Genomic DNA, 27251 nt, shown 5'->3' with positions numbered 1-27251 from the left:
GGTGGCGCTCCTGAAGATGGTGGCGCTCCCCCCGCCTGCTATATTATTTTCGGACATTGCCGATTTGTATACCGGGGGCGATCTTTAGGCAGATTAGGTCAATGGTTAGCGGCTTCTTATGGGGAAATGGCAGGAAACTGGTGGCATTATCTACCATGATGAGACCCAGAGTGGATGGGGGCTAGCAGTGCCAGATTTTGAACTTTACTATCTGGCAGCCCAGCTGCAGTGGCTGACACAAGCGTTGGCTGTAGGAAAGTGGCTATGTATATACTGTTCCCAAATAGGTCCCCAGAGGTTTGGCAGAGGCTAAAGTTAGATATAACCTTACTCTCTAAAGTGGTAGCTTGGTCGAGCAGTAAGGCAGTATCAGAGGACAGTGTAAAGCATTTGTAGTACACACTCAGTCAGCAAATGGTCTCACACACTCAAGAACTGAATTCTAGGCCAATGGTTTGTATTTAAAAATATATGGTTGTTTTATTTTATGCCCCCACCCCAACACATGCCACCCCACCCCTATGGCTTCCATCACCCTCCTTATCCACCACAAGGCCCCATGTGGTACCCCGCATTCAACGGACCACAACCAGGATACGTACAGCCTGGCTATCCACAACCCTTCTTCCCAAACCTGCCACCTCCTTTTCAGTACAGAGGCAGGGGACGAGGCAGAGGGAGAAGAAGAGGTCAGAAACAAGTACAATGGCAAGACGCCGATCAACAACAAAGACAAACCAGGAGTATGACAAATCAAAGACCCTAATCGTCAACCTGTCCAAGAAACAGTTGAGTGAAGAAGAGACCTCAACCCTAGAACTAGGTCTTGGCTTTGTCCCCACCCCGAAGGAGGATGACTTCAGGATGAACCAGGAACTAAACCAACTGTTTAGGAAAATACGACTGCAAGCGTTCTTACAGGGGAAACCCATCCAGGATAGAAACGACTCTGGGCTCAGACCCCCATCCAAGTTTACACCCACCACCGCTATGGTCCCACCTGAGGTTCTTACCTTTGAGAAGCCCGTACTCAATGAAACGAATCGACTGACACATGGGTCACCGTACAATAACCTCTCTAATAAGGCACGCCGGGCTTTGGAATCACTCAGAGGTGATGAAACCATCATCATTAAGCCTGCGGACAAAGGGGGTGCCATTGTCCTCCTAGACATTGCTGATTACGAGGCTGAATGTGAGAAACAACTTAGCAACACCAGATATTATCGTAAATTGAATACAGACCCTACTGAGGGACTTTCCAAGAAGATCAATATATTGATGAATGAGGCGAACACGGAGGGCTGGATTTCCCCCCAAGAGGCGGCTTTCTTGATCAACGATGATCCTAAGACACCCTACTTCTACATCCTCCCCAAAATACACAAGGGCATCACCCCCCCCCCCGCCAGGACGACCAATTGTCTCAGGTATCAACTCCCTCCTGGAACCACTGAGCCAATTTAGCGACCACTTTCTTTGACCTCTGGTCCAGACCACCACTGCTTACCTCAAGGACACACGGGACGTGCTCAATTTGATAGAGGCTACCAACCAGGAAAACACCGAAACTATCAACCTGCTTCTGACTTTGGATGTAGAAGCGTTGTACACCAACATCCCTCAAGACGCTACCATCGAGGTTGTTGACGATCTACTACAGAGGGCTGACCTTGATACTAACACACCAGTGGTCTTCATCTTGGAGCTGATCACCATAGCCCTGAAACAAAACTTCTTCATGTACAAGACCTCTATCTTCCATCAAATACAAGGTACCAGCATGGGGAGTACCTTTGCGCCAAGCCTGGCTGGTCTGTATATGGCATCCTTTGAGAACAGACACATCTTCTCAGACGAAAACCCATATAAAGAGAATCTCATTATATGGAAGCGGTACATAGACGATATCCTGATCTTTTGGAAGGGAACTAGATCTACCTGTGAGGCCTTCTTGGCATGGGTCAACCAACTGAATCCACACCTCCGGTTTACAGGAACCATGAGTGAAACAACTATCCCGTTCCTGGACCTTAAGATCACCCTGAAGAACGGTGTACTCAGGACTACACTACATAAGAAACCCACGGATTGCAATAGTCTTCTTGACTTTAACAGCCACCACTCTAAGGCCTTACGGGAGAATTTAGCCTACGGGCAATTCTTACGGATACGACGCAATTGTACAACCAATCAAGAATACGAGATCGAGGTCAACCACCTTGAAATAAACCTCTTAGAAAGACACTACCCCAAGAGGGTCGTCGCCCACGTGAGAAAAAGAGCCCGTAACAACCACAGGGAATCCCTCCTGGACCCAGCAAGTCAATCACATGTGTAACCACGTTCACACCCCTGTCCAATAGGATCAAGCAAATCATCAAACGCAACTAGAGGATCCTGAATACCGACACACTGGCATTGGAACCACCGCGTTTCGCGTTCAAAAGAACATCAAACCTACGAGACACACTGGTCCACACACGACCATTACAAAAAGGGACTAGTTTACGTAGTACCACGCTGTGGAATCTACCCCCCGTGACAGGCCACTACCCATGTGGTAACTGCAATGCCTGCTCCACCACAACCCACAGTAAACGACTAACTTTGGAGGACTTCATCTGGGAACAACGAGGACACTCCAACTGCAATACTAAAAACTGCATTTATCTCATTACGTGCCCATGCGGTCTCCGATATATTGGTATGACCTCACGACCCATCAAAACACGTATAAGTGAGCATAGGAGTACCATCCGACGGGGACGGACGGCGACCAAACTGACCAACCATTTCCTGGAGTTTGGACATAACTGCGATCAAATATCATGGACACTACTAGAATACAGACCTTTCTGGGACCCTCAAGCTCTTCTGCGCCAGGAACAACGCTGGGTGTTCCGCCTTCATACTGATACCGAAGGGCTCAACGATGAGATACCTTGGGTGGAATTTTAATCAGGCTACCTGTATACACCCTGAGCCAATATTCTATTTGCTTTACACCCATGACTATACAGCCGCTTGAGGGCTTTGCTACCCGGATATACACTACCTTTTATGTGGGACATGGATTTCTGTTAGTTACATACTATATGCCCCTGATTAAGGTCACGGCCCTTTCATAATGACTACTATACATATCCTGCTCCAATATTTAATATAATTTTTTGTGCATGGATCTTCATTCCCCGTACCCGATTTCATGTGTTTGACGTTGTGCGCAGGCGCACTCCCCTGTTAAGACGAGGGCCGCGTACACCACTGTGCACATGCGCTTATGACCAGCAAACCCCTTTTTTGAGTATGGGCCTCCTAAGATACTACCGACAATGCATGCGCAACACACAGCAGCCGTTAGTCAGCAACACTCACGTACCTAAACAGGAAATAGAAGACGCCTTTTCCAACGCTATTTCAGTGGGACACCTAACACAGCCCACACTCCCAACAGGCAACCGCTGGCAGAGGGTAGGTGCTGAATGAGCCAGCCCCCGACACAACCGTGAGTACGCTACAACGATGGGACCCTAATAGCTACGTTAAACGATATTCTTGCGCATCGGTTCCACGCTTAAGGGCACCAATGGTAACATTGCCGACATGTATATGTTTTTCTATTTTAGCAAAAAGGGCGCGGGTAGCCACGGCCAAGCCTAGAAAGCCCTCTTTCATACATACGAGGGTAAGCAACATGGTACGCGTGCCTGTGTATAACGTGTGTCCCCTTTGATATGCCTGTCACCCATGTTCGGTTCACACCTCCGGGGGTGACTTAGCACACACGCGTGACTGGAACAGTATCTTGAGTCACTGTTCTATTTTGTCAACTTATCTGGGCCTGCACATCGCTTCTGCTTACAGTCGACTATCACCATGCGATTGTCTCCATGTCAGTACTATTGCCCATGTCTGACTAAACGTATCGTGTGATTCGAGTTTGCCTTATGACCACTTGAATACTTTCCTCCACCCCTGAGGTTGTTTCTACTTTTTTACTTCTTTGTTGTTGTGTCTGTTACGGATGTCATGTTGCTGTTGAGGCACACTGGTATGTTTCCTTTGAGCTACCAGATGTCTGACTGCAAAACCACTATTGGGATGACTATCGGGGGCACGGACAGTTTTTGCCGCGCTACACCTGATATACTGTTATTATTATTCATATCAGTATCATCTTAAACCTCCATCTGTGTTTGTGTTTGTTGTCCCTTTCCCTTACCTTTCTCCCCCTTTTCCCACCCCGTTTTTATCCCCTTTTAGGTAACACAAGTTTTGGTACGCTCTGAAGAGATCATTCTCAGACTCACACTGCTTACTAGGTCATTTCACCCCGCAGTATTGTACCTAACACTACCTTCACTGACGCGGGTTACCCTTCCAATCCCTGGAAACCCCGTCTATATCGTGCACATCCTTTTACATAGCTAGGTCCTGAAGAAACGCCACTGACCTTGACAGGCTAAGCAGGCGTGAAACATGTCGACCTTTTTCTGAGTCACATAAGCACTTTACGCCCACTTGTGACTTCCTGACCTTCTGGTCTTTTTACTTTACCAGGGGCTCCGTAACATTAAAATTGCATATTTGGACACCCCTAGGTAATTTTATCCACACACTTTGCACACACATAATCCATCTGTTCCTTGGATCCTTTTCTCCTTATCTCACACACTCGCACTCACCTATCGGCTTTTCTCTTTAAAAGACCTCCGCTAAAGAGACCCTTCGGGGGCCCGTCGGGCAGTGCAGCGCCGGCCTGACGAGGAGCAATAAAAAGCCCGATGATGAAGCAAGACATCCTCCGGGGTGTGTGAGGGCAAACTAGAGGCTACACTGAGTCCTCCCCTTCGGGATTGGATCCTTGATACTGGGGATAGTTCTCTCTGCCTCTTTTCACCTTCACCTTTCCCCTTCACCTCTCCCTCCCCTCTACACTTTCTCTCTCTTTCTACCTTTTTCTCTCTTTCCTTTCTGTGATCCCTCTTCTTTTTCCGTTGAGTAGGTGTTCACTAATCCTGTTTCACCTCCAACAAGGAACAATGTCCTCATTGATGTAACTGTTTTATTTTAGAACCAACAATCGGTATCAAAATATACTTTCTCAGAATGAGATGCTCTAGTTAAATACTTTGCAATAGGCAATTGACTTTTGCAGGTAATAGTTAGTTTGTTGCAGTAGGCAACACAATTTCAAACACAATAATACATTGTGCTCAATGGGAATTTTAAGTTAAATGCAATTGATTACTTTCAGGATTACTTTTCTAACTCCAGGACTGGATCCTAGATTCAGTCCTGGGACAGTTCTTGGAAACAAGTGAGTAAATACGTTTTAGTTACTGTTGTGATTTTTAAGCAATATTTTGGTCTTTTAAAAGGTGACACTTAGAAACTTTTTCTAATCAAATTACCAATGTTATCCTATGGGAGGAAATTCACTTAGCAGGTAAGTGGGGTTATGGTTACTTTTTCGGGTTCAGTTTTGGATCCTGGATCCAGCACTAGTATGCCACCTGTAAGCAGTTGAGAGAAGGCGTTTAGGTTATACTGGCGATTTTTAACGAATATTTAGAAGTTTGCAAAATCGACACAAACTTTTTCAGCAACAGCTAGGCAATGTTATCCTATGGATGGAAATTCAACTTGCAGGTAAAGTATGTTCTCGTTACTTTTGTAATGCAGTGCTGGGCTCCCAGGCTCAGTACTGGGTCATCTATCTAACACAGGTAAGTAATTACGTTTTCACAGTTGGTACGATTTTTAAAGAATATTTGTAGTTTGCAAAAATCAACACTTTCACAGAAGAACAGTCAATGGTTTCCTATGGGAGAAAATTGAGTTAGCGTAAGTATGCATGTAATTACTTTTCAGGGCCAGTGCTGGGCACCAAGATCCAGGACTGGGAACTCTCCAAATAGCAGGTGAGTATTTTCGATTTCGTTACTCGGTTGATTTTAGGTGAATATTTTAAAGTTTAGAAACTCCACACTTAGAAGAATTTTAAAGTGAAACCAGCCAATGTTACCCAATGGATGAAAAGTAAGTTACCGGCTTTTGGGTAAGTACTCGACTGGCAGAGTTAAGGTGCTGGGCATAGACTCGGGGGGGTCTCCCAGGGTCAGGTAAGTACAGTTGTTACACCCTCAGCGGCACAGGGGCAGCTGGGTGCAGAGTGAGTTAGGCCCGATGTTATCCTAGGGAAGGCAGGGGGCCCTTGGTTGGTGGCTGCTGACTGGCAGGCCACGCGGCTGTGGGAGCTAGGCTCCTGTTCACTTGCTCAGGGCAAATGGGGAAGTAGGTAGGAGTAGAAGTTCCACTGCCAGGGCTACTCGGGCGGCTGGGTGCAGGGTGCTTTTGGGCAGTCGGGCTCTCAATGGATTGCAATGGAAAAGCTCAAGAACGAACAAAGGCTGCAAGCTCGGGGACGAAGATTCTTCAGGTGCACCACCACTTTCGAGAGGTAAGTTGGGTAGTTGGAGGATAGGTAGGTACCCAGGAGTTGGGCACAGGGGGCCGCAGGGCGCCGGGTGCAGGGGAAATCTTACCCTCTGTTGATCGCGGTTGGGGGGGTACCTGGTTCTGAGGCTGCAGGCGGCGTCAGGAGCGTTGAGGGGGTCCTTGGGTGCCGGATTCGGGGTCACAGTCGCTGGGGGGGAACGTCCTCGGGGTCTTTGTCCACTCCAGCACCAGCACAGGCCAGGCTTGGCGGGTGCAGTGTGTGCAGGGTTTGCGGTTCCTGGCTGGTGCCAGGGGTCTGTTACTTGCTTTGAGCAGTGCCACTGCTCGTGGGAGTCCCAGATGCGCAGAGTCGCAAGGTAGCCAGGTCCTCCGGGCTTTGTGAGGTTGCTGGCCACGGGAGATGCCAGGATTTAGCAGGAGCAGGTTCGAGGGTCGACAGGCCGGTAGGTCTGGGGCCAAAGCAGTTGGGGTCTTCCTCTTGTTAGCAGCTGCACGGCAGGTCTTCTTTATTCTTGATCTTCTTTGCTGTTTCGGAATCTGGAATCTAAGGAAGGAAGGTTCAGGTTGCCCCTAAATACTAAATTTAGGGGCGTTACAGGTAGGGGCGTTTAGGGGTGGGTACAGCTCCTATCCGGCCACTCTCCTGTGGGAGGGGGGTGCAGAGGCCTAGTCCTGATTGGGCAGGGCTCCCCATCTTCAAGATGGCGAGAGCCCGGGATGTGCTTCACCTCGCCTCCCCCACCTGAGATGCGGGGTTGGCAGAGGCTGGCACACCCCCCTGTCCTTCCTTGGGGTTTCCGGCCAGTCTTCCCGCCAGAGTGGGGGTTTAGAACCGGTAGGAGCCAGTTGCTGAGTACAGCAAGTGGCCTGGAAAAGCTCACAAAAGCGGCATGCCTTTGAAGCTTCCCCTGCCCATCCTGGGGGAGGAGACCTAGCACCTCGCCCAGTATGTGCATTGTTGCAGGCCCAGGAGAGCGGATGGCTCTCTACCCAGGGGTCCAGCAACATGTCTGCTGTGTGGCAGCCTAGGCAGCCCCTCAGACCAGACGTGGATTGTAGGTTAGGTTCAGGGGGCATCTCTAAGATGTCCTGTCGTGCTTTGTACATGAAATCCTGCACTGGCATCAGTACGGGTTTAAGGTGCTGAGAAGTTTGATACCAAACTTCTCAATCTTCAGTGGAGCCACCATGGTGCTGTGGAGTTCGTGTTTGACGATCTCCCAGCACCATATGCTCTTAAATGGCAGCACTGCACTTACAGTGCCCAGGAATGGACCTGGGTACTGTAGGGGCACAGGGCTCATGCTCCTGTACCCACACCACTGGCATAGGGCACCCAGCTAAAGGGGTGGCTGATGTATGCCAGGGCAGTGTGTGTTGTGGGTATGTGCCATGTCGACTCTCTGTTTTGTCCTATACCCAGACACTCAGCCTGCAAGGGCAGTGTTTGTGTCAGGGTATAGGGCCTCTAAGGGTGGCACAATAAGTGCTGCAGCCCTTAGAGACCTTCCCTGGTCACAAGGCCCTGGGTACCTAGCGTACCATTTACCAGGGGCTGACATGTGGCCAGTGTTTGCTAATTTGGGTTTTAGGTTTCAGCACAGTTTTTAGGGAAGGAACATAGGCCCTGGGCACACTCATTCAAAGTGTATTCAGCAAAAGGTGGGGGCATACCATGCAAGAAAGATGGCACTTTCTCACAGTGGCTCAAGAATTTCGTGGCCCAGAGGGCCAAGAGGGTCGGTGAAGTTTACGGCATGTACTCTCATTTACTGTGTTACAACAACCCTTGCACCTTGGGTCGCTCACTGCTGAGGAGTGGACATTACGACAATGTTGGAATCTGAGCCACCGCAGAGTCAACGACAGTCGCCCATATGCACTGGAGATTCCCCTGGGCATGTGCACTGCCCTCCCACATGGGGGGGATTGGTCGGCACTAGCAGACTGGGAAATGGTGGGAATCCAGGTCATGGGGGATTTGTATGAAGATAGGGTGCTACTGCCTTTTCAAACATTACAGGAAAGGTATGATCTGCCGTGAGGGAACTATTTGCTGATCTCAGCTATACAGTGCCACTGGAAGGAAGGGCTCTCAGAGCCCTAAACCTGTATGACGTGTCAATACGTGGTGATGGCTGCGGGGACGTTTAAGGCAATTACATGTCTCTATAGGCGCTTCAGCACAGAAGGCCTGCGCCCATTGATGGAGTTACGAGGAAAATGGGGGGGGGGGGGGGGGTTTGGGAAGGAAATACCGGAAGCAACGTGGGCTCAATTGATCCGAAGGGCCTGGAAGAGCACACGGAATGCTAGGTTTCAATTAATAAATTTCTTTATATTGACTAGGGCTTATGTAACCCCAGCCAGAATCAATCGATATTTCAGGATGGATACTGCCCAGTGTCCTCACTGTGGCCTAGAGGGGGCAGAGTTACCTCATATGCTGTGGACTTGCGGACAATTGGGAACATATTGGAACGAAGTAGTTGAACTGCTTTGTGGCATTACAGAGCGCCGAATAGACACTGACATGGGTACCTGTATATTACATTGGCTCCCACACACCTCTAAGACAAAAATCACGAGCAAGTTTCTGGACCTAGGCTTACTGCTGGCTAAGAGAGAGATCAAGGCCCAATGGAAGTCGCGACGGGGGCCTACGATAGGGAAGTGGAAATCGGAGTTACTCAAATGGGTCAAAAGTGAGAGTACAGTTAGATTGCAGCAGGCTATACGTACTAATAACGAGAAGGCGCTGGAGGCAGCCAGGGCGTGGGAAGCCTTAGTGGTAGCACTTCAGATACCTGAAACTGACTCGGAGGTGGGCCATACTGAGGTGACTCCAGAGGGTTCCCCTTGATCGGACCTGGAGTAGGAAAGGTAGTAGGGGCCTGGTACGGTGATGAGTGAATGTGATAACATGAAATGCATGGCGAAGGGCAGAGATGGTCCCCAAGATATCCCGAAACGAGATTTGTAGTACCTGATGTACATATTAAATTCTGAGATTGGAAGATTGGGCACACCGAAAGCAGAGGGAGTTTGATTGGGTTAGCCTATTGTTCATTTATTGACTTACATTGCTAAAAGGTAGACGTAACAGTGTCGACAATGTGCTCCTATTATACTTGGTATATGTACGATGAGACGATTATTGAGCATTAATTTATATTGTATCAGCTTTTGAAGGAGCCTATGGGAGTACAGACATTGATGATATGATGTAAGGTATAATGTTATTCGTTGCTGTATGATGACTATGTGTGGCTTTATAAGACAGTAAAAACAGATTTAAAAAAAAAAAACTGAGGCTTAGGATATATTGGGTCACAGAGTGGTACTTCATTCCCTGCCCACCCCCAAGGGTTAAATCTACTCTTGTATCAAAGACATGCTTCCAATACGAGGCACTACTGAAGGCTCTACATAATAAAATGACCAAGCGTCCTGCTTTGTGCACAGAGACCTGAATAAAGGAGAAACGTTTGCTCCTTCGACTGAAGCACAAATGGCTCATTTTATACGACAGTTCAGCTGAGGCAGGATCTATTCAAATATATAACTGTTTGTCTTTGAAGCGTGGATTTAGATGTGTGGACTACGAATCCTCAAACACCCGTTTTCATACATGGTATTAACATATTTCATGCACGGAGAATTTGTGTGGTTTCAACTGAGGCAGAACGTGTAATTGTTGTGGGCTGTACAAATGGCACTATAAAGATATTGTAATGAAGTTAAAAGAATGTATGTTAATTGGAAGTATGGCAAGGTTAAATTATTCACATGAGGGGTGAGTGTTGTGAAGCCAAGGGTAGACTGCACACCCAAAACATCCATAGGAGCATAGATTTAGGTTGTTTCCTGAAATTACGCTTGGAGAACAATAACGGAAAAAAAGAATATTTCAAACTAGGATGACCCAGAAATTGGCAACTTGTGTGTGCCACCTTTCCTAAGCAAGTGATTAAGCAAGGTCCTTCTGTATCTGAGTGTGGGTATGAATGGGAATAAGGGAAGTAAAGTCACTTGCCACGGTCACACGATGCACTAAACAAAACCAGGGTGCAAAACAAATTAATAGGTGCTATTTGGCCCACCAAGATCACAAAAAGAGTCAGAAGCAGCATCAAGAAGTTTAGACTTCCCACAGTAACACTAGAAGTCCATAGAAGGGGTGGAGATGGGAGAGTAAAACCTTATCAAGTTCACGATCGGCTTAAGTTGCAGGACCTTGGTTAAGAATAAGAGTAAGACTGCGCTAAGGTTACATTCATGATGACATATCACTTAAACTCAGAAATGCACACTTGATTCACTCCAAAAGGCTGATATGGGGTTCATTTGTTTGACAAACTGGTTGCATCCAGTTTTCTGCAGCAATTATATTTACCCACTGTGCAGTCCTATCAGTGTAAAAACATTTGCTTGTTAATTTACACAACCTCCTGCTTATGAAAGCAGGCGACAATGATGGAAACAAAACATTGCAAGCAGATAAATAAAGAAGAACTAAAACCGCAAGAAGAAGCATTTGTAAAACATAATTCCTTAAAATCTCTAGGAAATATGTTTTGTAGTACGTTTTCACTTCCCAGACTGGCAAGGAAGTGCACCTGAAGCACGGTTGCAGAAATTATTTTTGAGCGAACGCCAGAGAAGCAATTAAACAAGTGTAAATCTTTATTGCATTAGTCTCAACTGTTTGGAGTGTAGCAGCTTTTATTGTGGCAATTAAGAGCGTGGCAAGGATAAAAAGTCAAGTGTGCATCACTGTTTCAAACGATCTCAAGTAGACACAGAAGTTAAGGTTCTGAACTGAGTGGATACACAGGGAGGAGCAAACTTTTATCCTGTTTGCAAGTTGGCAACAGTAAAGACTCAGCTGAAGAGTACTAGGTCATGTTGCCCAAATGCAGAAGCTTGTGCCGTGTATGCGCAATGAGACCTATCAATGTCCTGCATGTATGTGCAATGAGACCTAGCAATGTCCTGGACTGCACAAGCCTCAAATGAAGCTTCAGCAGGCTAAGCCGGACCCGTATGCATTATATTTTACGCAGGATGAGAACTGCCTGCAGGAGCAACTAGCAAGAGTCCCAAATCCACAGTGAGAAGTTCCCAACATCAGCCACCCATGTATTAGGGGAACTTACTCCCTTTTAGTGTGTATGTGTATGCCAAAGGCAGAGGGGTACGTCTGTATACCTCATTTTCTATTAAACTATTCAACATTTACTTTTGCTCCTTCACCAATCTGATAGCCTCCTACGATTTCAGTTCTCTTTTGCCAATGGCACTTATTTCATTGTGCATTTAGTTTGATGCCTCACATGCCCTTTCAAATCCAAGTAGTTTTGATTATTGGGAAAAATAAAGATCTTTAAAAAAAACAATATCTTGCCTACCATATTGGGGTCCCCACCAATTGTATCTGTAGAAGTAAAATCTCTAGGTGTTTGGCTTGATGAAGACCAGTCCGTGTGACCTCATCCACGTTTCACCATGTTACACCTAATTGGGAAAGTTGTACCTTCTCTCGCTAAGGCCTTCCACTCCAGAATTCTATCCATCAATATTTTATTAGAAATTATTTTTATTAATAAAGAAAAACAGATTATAGCAGTGAATGAGATTACACAGTGCATGGATTACATACTATCTTCTCGTGCTTACAGATCAACATATCCATCAATATGTTAGCCACAATCTATTCCTATATCATCTTATGTAGTTGCTTGGGAATCTGCCTTAACCAAATTACAGTTGCCCTGAAAATTTGCTGTAAGAAAAGCTACTGGGTTGATGAGCTTTAACTGTACTTCACACTGGTTGCCAGTGACAGAGATAATTTTATTCAAGGTTGCCTGGCTGTTTCATAAAGTCCGTTATAGAGCTGACTGCTGTTGCCTTGGGAAAAGATTTGCTAAACATTCCTTAGGCAGCTCTCTGCACTTCCTGATTTATGCATGTTCCTTGTTAGGGTAGTTAGTTTGAATGGCAGTTCTTTCAGGTGTCTAGTCTTGAAACCTTGAAACTCAGTCTTTCGTGGCCTGCACTTAGTTTGAGAACCTTAACTTAATTTCCCAAAGCTCTAAAAGCCACCTTTTGCTATCGGGCCTCTTAAGTCTGGGGCCTTGCCTGATAGTAGATGCCAGGAAGCTTTGTGGAATGATCATTTTGGGCTTTATAAATAAATGTAATAACATTTGGAGGCAAAAAGAATATCTAGAATTGCTGCAGTTAGTCCTGGTGAAAGCACTTCTTTGAATGGGCCTGGTTTGTTTCTGCCTTCCATTATGTTCAATTTCCAAAGGTCAGAACCAGTTGAGTCATTACAGTAATGGTATTATAAAGGTGAAAATTGGTTCCATCTTTAGTCAGACTTTGTTAACTTGCGTTGCTAATCTCCCACACTATCTCTCACTGTTATTCCCCTTGTATTTCTGGTTCAAGATTCTATTACACTTTACAGAAACAATGTTTTTCTTAGTTTCTATATGTTTATTATTTTGTAGGAATGTCTCGAGGTAAATCTGTGATCAGCTCCCTAAGCATTATGGGTGGAAGTAGTGGACCTCCCTACGACAGGGCACATGTAACTGGAGCATCTTCTAGCAGTTCTTCAAGCACCAAGGGCACTTATTTCCCTCCAGTAAGTAATGAAAATGTATTTCTGTATTATATTTTTGATCTTTATTTCTAGAAAAGATACCACAAGATGATCTTGTGCAACAGGATGAATAAGGTATTGTTTATGGTTATAAGAGTTTTGACTTATTGGAATCTATTTAGTGATTCGTTTTCAATACATAAGTATGCTTTATGGCTCTAAGAGTCTAGGGTCATCTGCTTGGTAGAGTGCCTCGGCTGTCCGAAGGAGGATCTCAGACCACTTTAGGAATATTTTTGGTCTATTAATTTCCATTTTTGGTCTGCCAGAAATACTCTTCTTATAAAATTAAATGCATCCTGCTCAGACAGCACTCAGCTCATTCTCATGCTTTCAGAAGCCCCCTTCACTACAAGGGCCAACTTCCTGATTCACGCCTTTAAAGTCCCACACAACCAAGGACCAGCATACATCAACCACCACCTGAACTTCCACAACCCCCAGTCTCATCCACCGAAGCAACAGTGGAAGACACTCCTTCTCCTAACTCAATGCTAAATCCTGGAACAACCTCCCCCTTCTCCTATGAACCTCATCCTCTCTTCTGGAATTCTTGATAGGACTCAAGACCTGACTGTTAGATTGATACCACCCGACGCAACAATGGCCTCATTGCCTGGATACCCTCGAGGGTGATCAGCTGCGCCTTATAAATCCTGATTGATTGATATGGGAGGCGGGAAGCCCTACCGGTCAACCTTCTTATCCCAGGCAAAGTCCCCCCATCAATATGAATCATATCGGCCACTGACCTTTTTTATTAATATCGATACTAAGATTTTTGCTGCAAAAATTGCTTTTTTGCTGCTCCCCATGTTCATTGACCTTGTCTTCCCTGAACAGGTAGGATTCATCCCCAATCAACTTCACATAACCTCTACACAATTTTTACATTAGTCCATCAAATTGATGCAGACTTGGAAATAGTCGCTATCCTGTTGGGTGCTATAAAGGCATTTGATTCTGTGGAGTAGGTTTTAATGTTATTGGTGCTGTGCCGCCGGAGGATACAAACTTTTTGTGGGGTGAATTTCCTTGATCTACCCGGTTCCATTAGCATCATACATATAAATGAATGTTCGAGGCATATGAGCTGTAGATCACATGCTTTGCATACTCCTGCCATCTAGTGTTCGGTCCAGATGTTTGCAAGTTGTTTTTCTTCGAAGAAGTCTTTCCAGTCACAAGGTAGGTGACTCCTCCTTTCGGTGATAGTGCCCGTGGGCATCGACTCCATTGTTAGATTGTTTTTTTCTGCCATCGGGCCTGGATGTGAATTACTGCGCTCTGGTTCGACACCATTTCTTGGGTCCCCTCCGGTGTGCAATCCACTTAACCTCGACTGTATTGTTTTCGATCACGTATTGCCTTTCTCAGCTTATCGTATTAAGACAAAAAACGTTTTGACCGGGAAACTCGTGGAAGGCCGTTGGGCTTACCTGCGTCGGTCCGCCTCGTGGTCGATGGAACAGACTCCATTCAAACTCTGCCCTCGTTTCCTCGCAAAGTACCCGCGGGCACCGACTCGCACCAAGTGTGCAACCTGTGCTTATCTCCGGAGTACAACAAACAATACTGAGACACGTGTAAATCTTACCTCTCCAAGAAAACGCTCCACGACAGTCAGGCTCGACGTCGCGACATACAGTCTCAGAACACTGCTCCATTCCGGACCTCTTCGGAGAAGATTCTGAACAAGAAACCGTATATGCCATAGGGGCAGAGGAAGAACAAAAGGACTCTGTCTCTGTCTCAGAGTTTGCCTCCGTTGTGGACGAAGATATTCCGCAAGGTCAGCGTGTTGTGAGTACCGATCCTCCCTTGCCCCAAAGTCCAACTCAGCTGCCGAAAAAGGCTCCAGATCCACCTCTGCCTTCGGGCCATGGTCGGCACCGAGAACATGTTTCCAACGCCTCGCATTCGGGTTCGGCACCGAAACATGCGTCAAAGCCTTCCGGCTCTGGGTCGAGTTAGGCACCGAGCCGAAACCTTCGGGGTCGAAGCCAAAACCCGACTCGGCCCCACCTCCTTTGACCGTACTTGCCCTGCATTACAAAGAAATTACTTTGTCTCCCGTGAACACTGGATTTGCTCACCAACAGACTGCAGAGAATCCCCAAGTTTGCACCACTCTGCACCCGTTGCTCAAGTTCGAGTGGCCCAAAACCACGAGGAGGTCTCCACCCGATCCAGACCCAAGATCCAGGGACCCCTAACCTGCCTCCAGCCGATGCCTGCATCCTCAATCCGGAAGGTCCCTCCAACCGCAACCAGGAGCTGGTAAGAGCCTACCCTAAAAGACACCCTGCACCCGACGCCCCACGGCCTTGGGTGGCCCAACCAACGGTGTCTAGCCAACCCCGAGCAGCTCAACCTAGCTCTCAAAGTGGTGGTCGCACCCAGAAAACCTTTGTCCCCGAGCCTGCAGTGTGTTTGCAAACCGGATACTCCCCATTGAAAGTAACAGGGCACCCGATGACAAACCTGCACCCGACCGCCCTAGTTCCGATGAGGGCGTTCCTTTGGTGCTACCTTGAACACCCATTTGCCCTGAGCTTCAGTCCAGGAGCTTTGCTCTCACAATCTTGTGGCCTGCTCGTAAGCAGCCACCAACCGGAGGACCCTTATCCACCAACCGGAGGAACCTTATTCCCCATTGGATAACATTGGGCCTCAGCACTCTGCACCCGGCCGCCGTAGTGCCACTGAGGGAGTAACAAGAGTGCATCCTTGACCCTGGGGGACCCCTGAAAACAACAAAGTACTTACCTGTGAACCGATAACACTATTTCCTCCCGTAGGATAACATTGACTGTTTTCTGTGAAAACGTTTCTAAGTGTGGAGTTAAAAAATCTATAAATGTCTCTAAAACTGTAACCAAATAACCAAAAGGCTTTTACTTTCCTGTTTACAGGAAATGTCCCAGTGCAGTATCCAGGTATACTATACTGTGTAAAAAAAAAAGTAATGTGTAAAGTAATTTACTTGCCATCCTATTGAAAAGCCAATACAAAGTATATGTACAATATTACAAAGCATTGCATTACCAGTAATTGTACTGTAACCAAACCAAAGTATATATACAACTGCAATTCAAACTGTATTATTACTGCAAAGTATAAATTACTCACCTGTGCCAGGCGTGCTTGGTTCTAGGAAATACAATAACTAAAAATATTTTTTATACATACAAAATTGGTCTTAGTTCAGTCTTTGTGTAACATTCATTTGCTGATTGAGTGTGTACAACAAATGCTTAACACTAGCCTCTGATAAAGACTTACTGCTCGCCCACACTACCACAAATGGAGAGTAAGGTGCTGTCTACGTTTACCTCTGCCTACCTTTTGGGTTCCACTGGACTCTGTGCACACTATACCTCACTTTGGTATAGTAGCCAGCTTCCTACACTCCACCCCCGTTCAAATAGTCTGTTGATACACGCCTCTGGGAAAAGAGTAGCCTCCCAAGCTGCAAATTTCTGGCGCATTTCTTACACCCAAGCCCTTTTAGCCAGGTACGATGGGGTGCATTGGGACGAAATGGAGCAGTTGCTCCAATTCCTGCCTGATGAGCACAAGTCCAAAGCTCAAGACCTAGTGCAAGAGGGAAAGCTCATCTCTAACAATTCCATTAGGGGCTGACACTGGCTAGAGCAGTCAACACCAGCATGCTACTAAAAAGGCATGCATGGTTAAACATTTCTGGCTTTAAACCAGAAGTTGAAGCCTATATTCTTAACACGCAGTTTGACAAACAACACCTCTTTGATCCTGTTGTAGACACGTCCTTAGAAAAGTTAAAAAAGGACACAGACGTTGCAAAGTCTATCGGAGCCCTACAGTCCCCTTCTGGCCGGGGTTCCTTTCGGCGCTTCTTCTATTGTGGGGGTCCAGGAATACCTCCGCAGACACTGCCTCTACTCCATACAAGTGGAACAATCAGCCCTCTGCCTCTAAGGGTTTCTTCAGAGGGGGGCTACAGAGGCAACAATGGCAGAGGTAGAGGTTCCAACACACGCACCTCCCCCTCCAATACCAAACAGTGACTTGCCTACACTCCCCACACCCCCACCCCCTACAATCATTTAACATCTGTCAGGGGCATATTTCACAATTCCTACCCATCTGGCAATCGATAACTACAGACAAATGGGTGCTAGGAATTGTCCAGTCTGGTTATTGCCTGGAGCGTACCAATAATCCTCCAAACCTTCCTCAACATTCACACAACGTCACCAGACCATTTACACCTCCTCAACCAAGAGATTCAGCCATAGAGCCCGTACCACTACAATATCACGGGTCGGGCATATACTCCCTGTACTTTCTCATACCCAAAAAGGACGGTCCACGCAGACCTATTTTAGACCTCAGAGAATTAAACCTTTACATACAATCAGACCACTTTCACATGATGACGCTTAAACAAGTGCTTGCATTGTTACAACAGGGCGACTTTGTCTACTCTAGACTTAAAGGATGTGTATTTCCACATTCCAATACATCCTTCTCATCGCAGATTTCTCAGATTTGTGGTAGCGGAGTAGCATTACCAGTTCAAGGTACTCCCATTCAGTCACCACTGCTCCTAGAGTCTTTACGAAATGTCTGGCAGTAGTCGCTGCTCACTTACGAAGACAACACATTCATGTCTTTCCGTACTTGGACGACTGGCTCATCAAAGCCAGTACATACCCAGAGTGTCTCCAGCACACTCACATAAAACCACAGTTACTGCACCAACTGGGGTTCACAGTCAATGTGTTGAAATTGCGTCTTCAACCTTCCTTAGGAGCCACTTTAGATGCTCAAAGCCCTGGCTTTCCCCAGTGCAGCCAGAATTCGCAATATTCAGTCTCTCATTCTTCAGTTTCAGCCCACTCACTCACTACCAGCTCGAGTGTATATGCAGCTGCTGGGAATGATGGCTTCTTGCATCATGATTGTTCCCCATGCCAGGCTTTACATGCGTCCCCTTCAGGTGTGCTTAGCAAGTCAGTGGAACCAGTTGCAGGGTCTCTTAACCGATCTAGTGTTGGTAAACAGGTGTACTCATTGCTCTCTGCAGTGGTGAAACCCTCAAAATGGTGTCAAAAAAGACGGCCCTTCAAAGACCCTGTTCCACAGACCATACTAACAGCAGACTCATTCCAACCCAATCATCAACTTCATCCATTTTGAGCCATTGACCTGCTAATTAAAACATCACACTAGTAGTGCTCTTAGTTTTACAGACATTAAATTATTAATTTCTGTACATGTAGGTGTTCTAGTGGTGTATATCTGCGATCCTGATCCGTGAATATATGCAAATTAGTTTTCTGTCTAGCCTTGCTATAAATTGGGGAAAGTCCTTCGGGATCCAAACACATTGTGCACACTATAAAGCGCTCCAAAGTTGATTTTGGAACGGTGGTACGAAACAGTCAAATAAGTGAGTTTATGGTTCAGCTGTAATGTAGATTCTCTTCCAGGTTCCAGGGGATACTCATCAATAGTCATGAGCACCGAGTAGTCCAGCTCTTGCGCAGGAACCCAGGAGTGAGTGTGTGTGTGTGTATATATATATATATGTGTGTGTGTGTGTTCGAGGCATATGAGCTGCAGATTACACACTTTTGCATGGATCGCCATCTGGTGTTGGGCCCGGATGTTTGCAGTGTGTTTTTCCTCTTGGAAAGTCTTTTGGAAGTTATGAGGTCGGTGACTCCTCCTTTGGATCGTATTGCGCATGGGCTTCGGCTCCATTCTCAGATTGTTTTTTTCCGCCATCGGGCTCGGATGTAATCTTCGCGCTCCGGTTCCGAACATTTTCCAGTTCGACAATCGAAGCGGAATCCTCACCTCACATCGCGGTAGTGTTTTGATCGCGATCTCCTCAATCAACGCACCTTCTCATCGACAAATCTTCGGTTCCAGTCGTCGACGGCGGCCTAGGGTCTACCCAAGCTCCGGTCCCGGCTGATGGAAAGAACTCCATTCAAGAAGTGCCCTCGATGTGGGTCCAAATTCCCCCACACCGATCTTCATGAGGTGTGCAACCTCTGCCTCTCCCCTGAACACGAGGCTCGAGACAGTCCGGCCTGTAAGTCTTTCAGAAAAAGACTATTCGGGACCGAAGAGCCAGACGAAACATGGCACACTCCTCGACCTCCGTTCCAGTCGATATCTTCGGAGACGACATTGAAGATCCGGGACAGCAGCGCACCGAAGAAGACCTAGTCAGTGCTTCCGAGGCCAACGACTCATATGTGGAGGACATCACTCCAGCGCAGAGGGTCGTGAGTAATATACCTCCCCCCCCCCCTCCCCCCCCACACCCGCGCCAACACCCAAAAAGGCTTCGGTCACGCCTTCGCCTCTGGGCCTAGGCAAGACCAGAGACACTGCTTCACACACCCCACCTTCGTGCCCGGTGAAGAAGCCAAATAAGCCTTCCGACGGCTCGGGCTCGAGCCAGCCTGCCAGCGGTGCCGAGAAACACACTTCGGCACCGAAAAAGAAACCGGCCTCTACCTCGACACCGAGCTCCGCACCAAAGTCCTCGGGGTCGATACCCAGCGCTTCCGTACCGACACCATCTTCGGTACCGACCAAACCCCATAAGGCCCTCGGCACCGACACTTCCAAGCCGAAGCCCACCTCGGCGCCAACCAAGAAATCGGAGGTTCCCAAGCCCAGTGCTAAGCAAACTGGCACGAACAAGCCTAAAAAGTCATCGGCCCCGAAGACTTCGTCGCCGACTGACCAAACACTGTCACAGGAACTATTTACACCGAATCCCTTACATAAAACTCTCACCAGGGATCCAAAAACTGGACATTTGGCACTCTCTTCCAAAAAGAGACATTTGGACAAACCGGCTCCGCCTCCACCTCCAAAGAGGAAGGACTCTGCTACCTCTCCTTTCAGAATACCTTCCCCCCACCTCCTCCACCCCCGCCCCCTCCGCCTTCTCCACCCCCACCGCCTTCTCCACCCCCACCTCATCGCTCTCCGACCCGTCTCCAGACGATGATGATCAGGGGGACCCATATCACGATACAGGAGATGTGCCCCAAGACCCCACTCCTACAGGGTCCCCAGACCCATGGGACAACTGCAATAACCCAGATATTCCCGATGTCCCACAAGATGACCTTTACCCTTCCCGGCCATCTCCACCGGAAGACTCATTAGGTTTCCACCACCTACTTCAAAGGGCGGCACACTATCACGGGGTAGAGTTACACACTGACCCAGTGGAGGAGGATTTCCTCCTCGACACATTTGATACCACACATAGGTCTACCTCCATACTGCCTATGCTCAAGGGGGTGGTAAAACATGCGCCAGAGGTTTTTAAGGACCCAGTCAGGGCCAGGGTCATTAACCCACGCACAGAGAAAAAATACAAAGCTGCCCCCACAGAACCTGCCTATATCAAAGGGCCAGTTTCTGGAACCGTATGGAGAGTCGAAGTGCCAGCGGGAGATTTAAAATTTTGCAAGATCTTTAAAGAAGAACAGACGAGTTTGCGGCGGTAGGAGACATTAGCCCAGCGTGCATTCAATTGACCCTGTAGGCTGTTGCCCAATAGATTTTTCTTTTCAGAAAATTACTTCTTTCAATTTATGTTTGGCCGCTTTAGAATGAGACTGCTTGGATTGCGGCGGAATTGATGTTGTTCCAGGAGATATTTCCTTATATACCCTAGTCCTGATGAGGCCCACAAGCAAGTTGGGCTGAAACGCGTCGACTACTGTTTAATATTAAGAGCCCCGGAAGAATTTAAACCATTGGTTCAATCGAGATATACATAGTACTTATAAATTGTGATAGGGGTGTAATCATTTCTACCCCCTCAGTACTATTCAAGAGGGCTACTTTAAACAATGGAATGCTCATGATAATAGTGGTAACATCCATTATTTTTGTAGGGGAATAAGGAATGGACTTAAAGTCCGTGGTTGTGTATGGTTGTGTTTTTCCCTCCCTTTTTCTTTGAGTATTGGACGGATGTTCATTCAATTTTATGTGAAATGAATGCTTGAAACTGTATCTGGTTTGTTGATAAAAAGAGATTTTTCAAACAAAACTGTGTCCTTACAATGATATGATTAACAGATGATTGATTTCAATATATAAATAACTTGTTGTGAAGGAATAATTTGTGGTATCCTTCATATTTAGAAAGTGATTTCTTCTTGATCTGTTCCTTCGCATCATCCTGTTTTTGGTTTTGTACTTTACCCAGATGCGGTTGGAATATTGGTTGCCCCCTTATTATAAATAATATATCAAAGGGCCAGCGCCACTAGATTCCCTAGTGGTTTCCACTGCACGAAAAAGATCAAATTCCCAGGCGTCAGGCGAAGCACCACCACCTGACAAAGAGTCAAAGCTACTGGACTCGTCAGGAAAGTGCACTGCGTCACAGGCAGCCAATATATGGCGTATCGCCAACACCCAAGCGCTATTGGCCAGATACGATCGGGCACATTATGATGAATTAGAAACCATAATGCACCACCTCCCAGAAAGATATAAAACTAGGGCCAATTAATTAATTCAAGAGGGTAAGACAATAACTAACACCTCTATACGCTGTGCCTTAGATGCAGCAGACACAGCCTCCAGGGGCATTAATACTAGCGTCCTCCTCAGTCGCCATGCTTGGCTAAGAATATCGGGTTTTAAACCAGAGGTACAAGCCTCCATCCTGAATCATCCCTTTGACCATGAACATCTATTCGGCCCAAAGGTAGAAGAGGCCCTCGAAAAAATGAAGGAGGACACCGATACGGCGAAGTCCATGGGAGCCCTGCAGTCACACCCTCCCAGGCGCTCTTTTCGCCGCTCTTCCTTTCAGAGTACATCTAGAGGCTACTCCTCAGATAACGTGTCCACTTCCTACATATCCCCCACTCAGTCCACCTTCACAAGGGGTTATCAAAGAGGCGGCTATAGGGGCAATAATAATAAAGGCAGAGGCAAAACAAATGCCGCCCGCTCTGCCACACCGCCTACCCAATGACATTCCCCCGCTCCCTCCAGACCATCCCACTCCGGTCGGGGGCAGACTTCAAAATTTCCTTCACGTCTGGGAGTCCATCACCTCAGACAAGTGGGTGACCCAAATTATTCGGTAAGGATACTGCCTTGAATTAACATCTAACCCCACAAACATTCCACCCAGGCAACGCCCAATGTCACAAGAACATTCCACATTACACATTACTAAAACAGGAGGTAATCTACCTCCTACAAAAACATGCAATAGAACAAGTTCCCATCAATCAGCAAAATTTAGGGGTCTACTCCCTGTATTTTCTAATACCAAAAAGGGACGAGACTCTACGACCTATTCTAGATCTCCCGCCCCTAAACACATACATACATTCAGACCATTTTCACATGGTAACTCTTCAGCAGGTGCTTCCGCTCCTCTCCCAGAACGACTTCCTCACCACACTGGACTTGAAAGACACATACTTCCACATTCCAGTACACCATGCTCAGAGAGTACCTCAGATTTGTAGTGGACGGGCAACACTACCAGTTCAAGGTGCTCCCATTCGGAGTCCCAACAGCACCACGGGTATTCACCAAGTGCCTAGCGGTAGTGGCGGCACACCTCACAAGACAGCACATTCACGTCTTCCCATACTTGGACGACTGGCTGATAAAAGCCACGTCCTAAAACCAATGTGTACACCACACCGCCACTACAATCCAACTACTTCACCAACTAGGCTTCACCGTGAACCACCAAAAGTCCCAGCTAACACCATCCCACATAAAACAATACCTCGGTGCCACCATAGACACCTCAAAAGCAATAGCCTACCCCAATCCGGCCAGGATTGCAATCATTCAGGCTTTGCGACAAAGATTCATACTTCACCACTCCCTTCCAGCAAGAGTGTTTATGCAACTGATAGTGATGATGGCCTCTTGCATTTTCATAGTGCCGCACGCAAGACTCCAGATGCGTCCACTCCAAGAGTGCTTAGCGCGCCAATGGAACCAGGCCCAGGGGCAACTGACAGATCTGGTGTTGGTAGACGGTCGCACCCATCGTTCTCTGCAGTGGTGGAACACCACAAACCTTTTCAAAGGTGTCGACCGTTCCTGGACCCGGTTCCACAAATAATACTAACAGACGCACCGCTCTCCGGCTGGGGAGCTCATCTATTACACCTCACAGTGCAGGGCACATGGACGCCGCAACAAAAGTTACTCCATATCAACCATCTGGTGTTACTAGCAATCTCTCTAGCCCTAAAATCTTTTCAGACACAGATTTCAGGCAAGGCAGTCCTCATTCGCACAGACAACATGACGGCCATGTATTACATTCAAAAACAAGGCGGCACACACTCTCCACAGCTCTCTCAACTAGCACAGAGCATATGGAGATGGGCAATTCCACACAAAATCTTTCTCCTAGCCCAACATGTCCCAGGAGTCCAAAACACCATGGCAGATCTGCTCAGCAGACAGACGCAACAGATCCACGAGTGTTCACCTGCAGGTTCTTCACCCGTTCTTTCAAACGTGAGGGCATCCACAAATAGACCTATTCGCCACCCACGAAAACAAAAAATGCCCAAGCTTCGCCGCCAGATACCCACACCCATTGTCCAAAGGAAAGGCGATATGGATGAACTGTTCAGGCAAATTTGCGTACGCTTTTCCACCTCTCCCACTAATTCCATTAGTGGTGCGAAAGCTACAACCGCATTCCCTCACGCTGATCCTAGTAGCTCCAACATGGGCCAGACAACCGTGGTATACCACGCTGCTGTAACTCTCGGTAGTACCACACCAAAAGCTACACCTCTCACCATGCCTCCTAACCCAGAACCATGGAGAGATCAGGCACCCGGACCCAGCTCAGCTCAACCTTGCGATCTGGCTCCTGAAATCCTAGAATTCGGATACCTAAACCTTCCCCCCTGACTGTATGAACGTCATCAGAGAAGCTAGACGCCCTACCACTAGAGCCTGCTACGCTGCCAAGTGAAAAAGATTTGTTGTTTATTGTCATAACAACACAATCAATCCTCTAGACGTGTCTATACAACACATCATACGCTACTTACTCCACCTACAAAGGTGTAATCTAGCATATACCTCCATTCGGCTACACCTCGCAGCAAATAGCAGCTTACCTACAAAACAGGCAGCACCTATCACTTTTCAGAGTACCTGCCATTAAAGCCTTCATGGAAGGCCTAAAAAGAATAATTCCCCCCAGAGTACCACCCTCACCTGTGTGGAACTTAAATATCGTTCTCACAAGACTAATGGGGCCGCCCTTCGAACCTTTGCATAAATGCGAACTGCAATTTCTCACATGGAAAACCGCTTTCCTTGTAGCCATCACTTCCCTTAGAAGAGTCAGTGAGATACAAGCACTTACCATACAAGAACCTTTTCTTCAAATGCACCAGAACAAGGTTGTTCTCCGTACCAACCCAAAATTCCTACCTAAAGTCATTTCCCCGTTTCACCTAAACCAATCTGTAGAATTAACGGTATTTTTCTCGCAACCTCAGACTGTTGCAGAAAGGGCTCTACACACGCTAAATGTCAAACGAGCCTTACTTTACTATATCCAAAGAGCACAACCTTTCAGAAAGACCAAACAACTGTTTGTCTCTTTCTCTCCACCACACAAGGGCAACCCCATCTCAAAATCACGAATAGCTAGGTGGATTGTAAAATGCATCCAGATTTGCTACCACAAAGCAAAACTAACGCTATCCGTTCCCCCTAAAGCCCATTCTACACGAAAGATAGGGGCTTCTATGGCTTTTCTAGGGAACATCCCATTAGATGATATCTGCAAAGCAGCTACATGGTCAACACCGCACACTTTCACTAAACACTACTGTGTAGATGTGCAAACCAAGCAACAAGCTAGTGTGGGCCAGGCTGTACTAAAAACACTATTTCAAACCACTGCAACAGATACCGGTGGTCGCCGCTAAGGTTGGGACCTGCTATATAGTCTATGCAAAAGTGTGTAATCTGCAGCTCATATGCCTCGAACGGAATATGCTACTTACCAGTATGCATCTGTTCTTGGCATGTAGAGCTGCAGATCTACACACGCCCACCCGGCTACCTGTATCTGTTCCAGACTATCTTATTTAGATACAACACACATGGGTTTCTTCACTGTTATTACTACGCTCCATCTTTCCCTGCTGGCGAAAAGCAATCTGAGGATGGAGCCGAAGCCCATGCGCAATACGATCCAAAGGAGGAGTCACTGACCTTGTGACTTCCAAAAGACTTTCCAAGAGGAAAAACAAACTGCAAACATCCGGGCCCAACACCAGATGGCGATCTATGCAAAAGTGTGTAGTTCTGGAGCTCTACATGCCAAGAACAGATGCATACTGGTAAGTAGCATATTTTATATATATATATATATATATATATATATATATACATACATACTGAAAAAACCATAGGTTTCACACATGTTATAGTTAGCGGAAATTTTACTGATAAAAAACCAATGAAATTCCCCCGTTATAGTTAGTGCAGGAAACTATAACTCACGCGACCGCAATCCTCTGCTGATGCTAATACTGTATTTAGACACTTATTTGCCCATGTCTTCTTCCATAAATTTTTAGCTATACATATATTACAAATATTTTTTTTTCATAAAGACACATATGTCATCAGCAGAAGATTGCGGTCGCGTGAGTTATAGTTTCCTGCACTAACTATAACGGGGGAATTTCATTGGTTTTTTTATCAGTAAAATTTCCGCTAACTAAAACATGTGTGAAACCTATGGGTTTTTCAGTGAATTTGCAAGGTTTTTTAAATGCTAATTCCTAACTATAACGTGTGTGAAACCTATGGTTTTTTCAGTGAATTTGTACGGTTTTTTAAATGCTAAGTTACTTTACGCCATTCGTGGCGTGCGCGCCCACTTAACGCAGTTCGTTCCGTGCGCGCACGGTGCGCTTCGCGCACCGTGCGCGCACAGTGAGCACGCGGTGCGCTTCGCGCACCGCGCGCCCACTTTACGCAGTTAGTGCCGTGCACGCACGGTGGGCACGCGGTGCGCTACGCGCACCGCGTGCCCACGTTACACTAGATGGGCCATGTACGCACGATGCGTTTCGCGCACCATGCGCACATGGAGGACATATTATGCGCTTCCTTGTGATAGGTAATCTGTTGAAATTTTTTGGGGAAATGCTGTGCTCTTATATGCCATGCACAAATGGTGGACTTCGGCCACCATTTGCACACGGGGTGGAGAGAGTGGGGTTTTTTTATTTTTAATAATTTACCGTACGCGTACGGTAAGCGTACGGTAAGCGTAATCGGCGAAATTTTCGAAAAATAAAAAATTACCGTTTTTTGCCTTGGGGGATCTTTGAAGACTCAACTAACATGGTTATGTGCATGGGCGCTGTCTAAACAGCCCCTTTATATGTTTTTGGCATTTGTTTATCAGCTCCCCCCTCAGAGTGCGAGAGAGAAAATGGCGGCCGCCGCTTCCTGGTTTCGACCGATTCGAATGTTTACTAAGATCTAAGGGCCAATCAGAATCGCGCTCGCGCACGCCACCGTACACGTACGGTAAGCGCACCGTAAGCTGGCTCAGATATATATATTGATTTAAAGGCTATTTTCTCAGAATCTACTGAACAGATTTACACCAAACCTACAAAAGGCACTTCCTTGACCTGAGGACTACCCCTCTGCCAAATTTCAAGTAATTCTGTTCAGCCGTTCGGGCTGTAGCTGTGTCTAAAGGTCCTATGGAAAAATGCATGGGAAAAACGCGTTTTGGGACCCCCCTTTTATCTCAGCCCCCGCTTGACGAATCCCCCCGAGACTTTCAGGGTAGGAGCGGAGCGTAGCGCCCCACCTATTTTGAAAAATTTGCGAGGATTCGTCAACCGGCGCCAAAGTAATTCAAAATAGAATGTTGCGGATTTCCTATGGAAACGTGGTCCTAACTATAACTACCTACTGGCGACCGCCAGTAGGAGATATATATATATTTATCTATCCTAAACCACCAATCTGTGACCTAGAAAAGTGTACTCTTCACAGGTTTCAACATAGCCTTTATTTTCCAAGG

The 27251-nt window shown here is 46.8% G+C and overlaps 1 protein-coding gene across 1 annotated transcript in view; it reads left to right on the top strand.

Moving 5' to 3' along the window:
* LRP6 (LDL receptor related protein 6) overlaps positions 1-27251 on the top strand; it is an 880431-nt gene that overhangs the window by 771063 nt on the left and 82117 nt on the right. The window contains exon 21 of the mRNA XM_085652091.1: positions 12987-13123. Coding sequence (XP_085508217.1) covers positions 12987-13123 — 137 coding nt within the window. The remainder of the gene's footprint in view (positions 1-12986; positions 13124-27251) is intronic.

This window comes from Triturus cristatus, chromosome 4_1, assembly GCF_964204655.1.
Source record: "Triturus cristatus chromosome 4_1, aTriCri1.1, whole genome shotgun sequence".
Lineage (NCBI taxonomy): Eukaryota > Metazoa > Chordata > Amphibia > Caudata > Salamandridae > Triturus > Triturus cristatus.
The sequence above is the reverse complement of the archived record's forward strand: the minus strand, read 5'-3'. Positions and strand labels throughout refer to the sequence as shown.